Below are 7,203 nucleotides of genomic sequence, written 5' to 3'. Positions count from 1 at the left end.
AAGGCAAAGATAATATTTTGTTAATAACTTCTCTTAAAGACGATAAAAATAATCATCATTTTGAATAAAGTTAATAAAGTCCATGTTTATTGTTTTATCAGATTTATACTTAAATACTTTTACATGTCTGTCTTGTTGATTTAGTGGCTAACTTTAAAGTCTGCTGACCTTGAATTCTTGGATTCAAATCCTGGGTTGGTCCAATTGAAACTTATAATATTGTTCTGCCAAGATATTCCTGATAGCAGCTCGGAGTCTAAAAGTTGAAAGTTACACGCATGCCTTAGAAAGCACGTAAAACGGTTGGTGATTAATGACTGGATAATGGCCGTTGTGGTCCAAAACGACCAGGAGAGCAGCATTATCGTCATCCTTCAAATATATGTTATTATATCGTTTATAAGATAAGCAAAATATTTAAATTCAATCAACACAAATTTCAATTGTATTTTTAATAACCACATATTTTTTTTAGAAGTAAATGCCATTTTTTTTTATAAAAACTATGAAAGTTTTACCCATTATTATAGAATATCTGATGCTACCTCGTGACCTTTGCCCATAGCCTGACAGATGCTGTAAGAAGTATAAGACACTTGTAATAGTGTTGTTTGTTACTATGTGGTATCTTGCTTATAATATATGTATAAATAACTTTTTAAAAACACTCACGCTTCAAATCAGAACAAAGAATTTAGGGTATAATTATTTTTAGGTAAAACGATTGAAGAGTACCACATGAAGGGTTATAACTTGCTTAAGTAGTCTCTAATAATATGTAATATACATTTACTTTTTGGTGAATAATCCCAACAGTTCTAAACGTACGAAGTTTAAAGGCCAATTGTCAGCAATCTGCAACCACCTACAATTGCAGTTTGATTTCAGTGAGGCAGTCAAACGATCTGTGGCGACTTGTACCGTAAATAAAGATTAGAGTCACCCATTTCACCCAAAATATCCCCGATCTTGTGGCTAGTAAACGAGCGGAACAATAGCTTCATTTAATTAGTTTATACAATTATTCTAATATGCTCATGACTGATTGGTCATAACTGATCTGAACAGTGATGGACATATTAAGCATGAATGACGAATTGTAAATTCAACTTTTTATATTGAAAAAAAAAAACTAATTATATTGAGAAATAAAATAAGTGCATACAAATTAAAACTACTAATAGCTACAAATGCTGACGGCATAAGAAGGTTGGTGGTGGCATTAAATTAGCCAACCTTTTGTTAGTAGAGACAATAAGACGTGGGAGTTATTACTATATAATAATATATATTCATATTTTTATATTACTTTATGTTAAGTCTCTCAATTTTAATGACACATAATTATTGGGAATAAGAGATGAATTTAATATGACTAAAAAGGGCGTCAAGTATGATGAAACCGAAGAAAAGCTGGATTTGATAAGTAATGTTTTGGTGTACTGAACTACATATATAATATGAGGATAAATAAAGAAAGGGAAAACCATTGAAAAGAAAGCACAGATTATATGAACAAAGATGTAGGTAAGATTGCTGTGGCTGTGACATCCGACGAGGAAGAATAGAACAAAAACTCAGAAAAAGAAAAAAACTACGCTGATCCGTAATGAGTTTGAAAATGATAATGTTCTATATTTAAAAATTCATTCTGTAATTATTCAACTAAAACCAATTTAGTGGACACACAAATAGACCGACAATGTGCTTTGCCTGTTATCATCGGTCAGTTCAGTCGTTAAGCTTTAATAAGAGACGATAAATATGCCAAAACGACCTTGCAGCGGAGCCGCACGAGTGTAAACGTCTACAAATTACTTTCGGTATTTAGTTCCTTATCGACTATTTTGCTTTGTATACGGTAGTTTGGACTTTCTTTAATATAAAGTTTGTTAGTTCTATAACTTACGCAATACCATGGGGTTATTTGTCGGCTTAAATTAATATTATATCTATTGTATTCAAATCCTTTGGATATTTTAGATATGTACCATCGGAAAAGTGTCACTGGGTTTCCATGTCAAACTGCACTGACGTTTTTTTTTGACGTCAAATATTCAATCAAATTATCAACCAAACGATGAAATTATATATTAGGTATTATATAATTACATTTAAAACGATAATTACTCAGATATGCGAATGATAATTCAGTCAGTCTGGAATTGTTTAAGTCAACAATCATAAAATTAGTTAAGCCCAAAATATTTCCGTCGACCAATCACGCAATCAAAATCACCTCACAATATACTAATTATATTTTTTATAATTCAAAACAAATAGAATAATCGTTTAGTTTTACAATATTTACATGTTCGAGATCAAAGTTATAAAAGTTAATAAATAAAATTACATTATCCCTGTCTATATGAAATTACTATTTATTTTATCTCATCCATCGCAATTTCCCAAATATTTCGAACTTGACAGGAAAAGCTCATTATTTAACATGCCTACATCCTAACTTTTAGGTTTAGTCGACTTTGAATTTTAAACCCTTAGGATAAAAGTCAATTTACCCTGTTATAGTTTACTGTAGGTCCATGATTGATGAACTCAGATCGCGATTAAAAAAAAGTTATTTGAATAAATGCCTTTGAAATCTAATGTCATTCAGTTCAACATTTTATAATTTATCTTGTTCACGGAGCGTCCGTGGCGTGAAAATAATTTAAAAATATATTCTTCGTTTTATTTAATAAATGAAAGTGGTATTGATAAAGAAAAAAAAATCTTTAACAACTACTAAATAGTAAATTAAATAATTGAAATGACCATGATTATATAGTAATTTTAATAGCTCACTCAGTGTATAAACACGATTACAGTATGGCTACAACAAGTAAGATCACCGACCAGACAGATTTAAACTACAAGTAAGCTCTACCATTATTAAAACCATCAGTTTTTTTTTTACTGAACAATATGCACATTTTTCTTTGTTAGCTATATACGATTTAACGTAAAATGACTCATTGGATCAATATAACAAGTATTTGTATTACATTGTTAACAAAATTCATATGCCTTTGTTCTACCTTTCAAAAACATTATAATAGTAACAGCCTGTAAATTTCCCACTGCTGGCACCCTGCCCCTTTCTTTGAGTAGAAGGTTAGGAGCATATTTCACCACGCTGTTCCGATGAGGGTTTGTTGATTCTCATAAATTCAAATAAGACACATGCATGTTTCCTCACGATGTTTTCCTTCACCGCCCATAACAAATTAAGCACATGAAAATTCAGTGGTGCTTGCCAGGGTTTGAACCAGCAATCATCGGTTAAGATGTACGCGTTCCAACCACTGGCCCATCTCGGTTATATAATAAAAGAAATTAAAAAACTTATAATTCGGAATAAAACTGTGAAGGTATTAATTAAAACCGTCAAACGATAAAATTATTTGTTTATTTATTAAAAAAATAAAAATATATACAATCATTACCAGATAAATCGTATTCGGAAATATTTAAAGAGTTCGGAAAATGTGTTTCATTCTTAAAAGCATTGCTTGGTCGTCAATCCAGTCTCTGAGAGCTGCTACATTAGCGTAGACGCCAGGGTAATTAGGCCGTGCACACCCTAAGCCCCAGGAGACAATACCGGCGAGCTTTCCATTATGTACTAGAGGACCTCCACTGTCACCCTAAATCACACAAATTAAACTTTTACTTATACATGCATATTTTTTAATAAATTTTCCTGGAAGCGTCTGTTTTATCTTTAAAATATATTACTAAAACTATTCAATGTTTTAAATGAAATTTAAATGACACGTCGCTCCATTTTTAATAGAACTGTTGTTAATATTTAATCTGTGATGCTCTAAACTCTTCGATTTGCATTTTTTTTAATGTTCCGTAATATTAGAATAGAACATCTTTTTCGATAAATTAGAAATCATGTGTTGTTTCAAACGATTATTTTATAATTTTCAATCCAAATTCCACATTAAGGAACATGCTTTTTCATAAGTCAATTATGACCGCTTTTGTATCATCAGTAATATTAATTTTGGATCTTTAATTTTAAGCAAAAATTTTTATCAATATCACACGACATTTTTACTACACTATGTCGGAGTAGTGATTCTTATTGATGAGAAACCAGTTAGATTATTTAAATATACTTTTTCACTTTACCTATTGAAGTTCTAAATCCATTAAGACATTAATTACCTGGCAGGCATCCTTTCCACCTTCTGGATTACCAGCGCAGATCATCCTGGGTGTGATGTTATAAAGTGGTGCGTACGCTTTTTTACAACTATCTTCGTTCACTTTTGGGACCAGTACCATTTGTAACGTCCTTGGTACACCACCGCCTTCCTAAAATGTATCATCAAATATGTCATTTTTTTATGTGATAATTAATATGATTATTATTCTACTACATTGACGCATGTCTAAGCTAAAATATCCCGATCGATTGGTCGCCCTTGTTAAGTGAATTAGTAGCAAACTAATACATTTTTGTTAATATTTTTTCAATCAACAGAATAAAAGGAAGAACATGTATTCTTTACATGCAGGCAGACAGGCCAATGGGTCACCCAATGGTAAGTGGTCGCCACTACCCAAAACACGTTGGCACCGTAATAAATTCAAATCATTATCATTATCAATAATGCCCCACTAAATTTGGGAACTGAAATGTTGTGCTCCTTATTGGATTGACATATGCAGATTTATCCATTGTAGACTACAAAGTTAGCAATGGAGCTTAAAAATGACAATGGGAATTCCAGGGAATACTAATTTTTCAATTTGATATTTTTATTTGACAATATTTTTTCAGAAATTAGGTAATTTAATTAATCAGATGCTTGAGCGAAAATAAAATCATATGAGAAATTGATTTTTAGAAGGATTACTGCCTAATTTATTATACACAATTATACTCACTCTAAGATTACCCCATCCAGTGACAATGGTAAGATCACCGTCATTGATTTCGTCGCCATTGTTAAACATCTCAATGGGAGCGATACGTTTGCTTAATTCAAGAGGTTTAGATAACCAAATAATTGCCACATCACTATCCATTTTGCTGTAAGTGAATCCTGGATTCCATACAAAGTCACCGACAGGATAAATTTTGCCACCATTCACACTAGATGATGAACCAGCGCGAACTTGTAAGTTAATTGGAGATGAACTGAAAAAAAAAAAACAAAATAATAAATCACCGGACATACTTATTTGTGAATATTATTCGACAGGAATATTACGACGCGGCGAAGGGTGTTATTAAAGATTCAAGGCAATTAACATCTTAGATCTCATGTTTGGCTTTGGGTTGAAGTTACTTAAAGTTATTTGTACTTCTTGCAGTTCCAGTTACTTTATGTAAAAGTGACGTACTATCATGTACTACGACATCATGTATTACGACAAGCTTTCTAAGCGAAATTGTATCAAATTAATTGTTAGTTTGTCGAAGCTATAAAATTGCAATTTTACGATCTAGAGAATAGATCGTGACAGTTTTAATTATAATATAAACTACCTATTGAAATTGGTTTGCGATTGATATTCGCCGCAAAGCACATTTAGTACTGATCAAAATTAAATAATATTTGAAAGGCGTTTTAAATTTTTTGTAATAACTTTTTATTTTATTTATTAAGTTAATCCTTACCCGATCAAACAATGCGCTGCTGTTAATATAAGATCGTCTCCAATTATTGAACCACCACAAGAATGTCTTCCTCTGTTTAAAATTGAAACTTGGTAGGGAGCCATTGTTATGTCGACATCCTTCCCTCCAACGATCCTCGTATCTTCCGGCAACGGTGTTGACACTAAATAATTGAATTTCAAAACATTCGATTACATATTCCAAATTTAAAATCTTAAAAAAAAAAATCACATCGTAAATACTGTTTTGCTTAACATAAAATCTAAATTTAAAATAATGGAAAACAAAAGAATTTCTTGCTTAAATTAAAAAGATTTAATATCTGTTTAATTAGAAATTATGTTTTTTTGAATACTATGAACCTTACCGGCATAGCCGATGTAAATGATAAATATAAAATATTTAAACATTATGCGTTACAATATGCACTGGCCCATAGTTCCATTCAGGAATCATCATTTATACCTGAGAGTTACAAAAGAAAGATTATTGGGTCAACACAATTATCAAATGTCTGATAATGATGGACCTTCACACCAATTCAAAGATAAAGATTATTTAAAGATAAGCCATTGTTTATAATTATTTTGTTATAAGTGCCATGATAACTGTTATAATATACCGGTACATTCCTACTGTTTTGATAAGCGGGTGAAGATTTGACAATGTTATCCGATTACGCTGCTGTCAAGGAGAATGATGCGTTTACCTTTGGTTCGTGTGTATGTCGCATGCTTTTTAGTCCCTATTATTCTATTCATGGATGAATATCATCACATAATTTTTTGGTGAAATCCAAAAATAATTTAGATACATTTTGAATGAAAAATAAATCACTCTCGACTTTTATTATGACTAAAGTACCAAGACTGGTTGACGGCAAATTTCTTTTGGACTACATTCATATTATAAAATACGCAGAAGTTAAAAATTTCCAAAATAATTCCATACAAAAAATTACACAGTCTATGAAGATATTTGAATATCCATTTTCAAACTATGACGTATTTTACTCCATACTTATTTATTATTTTCGTTCAATTATAAATTATTTCAACAACAATCAATTTCGATGTATCACACTAATCGGTCATTAAACTACGTCCTATATTTTTTAATTAAAATTTATGGAACTCTTGAAAATACCGCGAATTAAGCCAAATTTGCGGTATTTAGTATTTATTAACCATTAAAAAAGGCCCTTTCTTTCTCTTGGTTTGCTTCAAAATAGCTCAGGAACCAAATGACTGTATTATTTCGAATCACATATAGCTTCAATATATTTTTTTTTAATTGTAACACAAATATTTTATTTTGTTATTGGTTATTGAATGTTATTTTGTGTATTTTTGATTTTGGATTATTTTATTATTTTACATCGAATTATCGATATTATTTTTAATTAGTTATGAGATTTTATAAATTAATGTTAAATTTGAATGTAAACTAAGGAATTATTACAATAATGGTTTGGTAGTCAACTAAACTAATGCATTGGATTACTGTAATGTTAGATAAGTTTTTTGTAAATAAATAAAATAATAAATAAAAATAAATTTTAA

The 7,203-nt window shown here is 30.5% G+C and overlaps 1 protein-coding gene across 1 annotated transcript; it reads right to left on the bottom strand.

Moving 5' to 3' along the window:
- Positions 1 to 3,435: 3,435 nt before the first annotated feature.
- On the bottom strand, positions 3,436 to 6,104 carry LOC125072692 (vitellin-degrading protease-like). Its single transcript, XM_047683359.1, has 5 exons — positions 6,009 to 6,104; positions 5,642 to 5,804; positions 4,906 to 5,158; positions 4,180 to 4,329; positions 3,436 to 3,647 (listed from the first exon to the last, which is right to left on the bottom strand). The coding sequence occupies exons 1-5, from the start codon at positions 6,049 to 6,051 to the stop codon at positions 3,471 to 3,473; spliced, it is 786 nt and encodes a 261-aa protein (XP_047539315.1). The 5' UTR covers positions 6,052 to 6,104; the 3' UTR covers positions 3,436 to 3,470.
- Between the last annotated feature and the right edge of the window lie 1,099 nt (positions 6,105 to 7,203).

This window comes from Vanessa atalanta, chromosome 22 (assembly GCF_905147765.1).
Source record: "Vanessa atalanta chromosome 22, ilVanAtal1.2, whole genome shotgun sequence".
In the NCBI taxonomy this organism is placed as follows: domain Eukaryota; kingdom Metazoa; phylum Arthropoda; class Insecta; order Lepidoptera; family Nymphalidae; genus Vanessa; species Vanessa atalanta.
The sequence above is the reverse complement of the archived record's forward strand: the minus strand, read 5'-3'. Positions and strand labels throughout refer to the sequence as shown.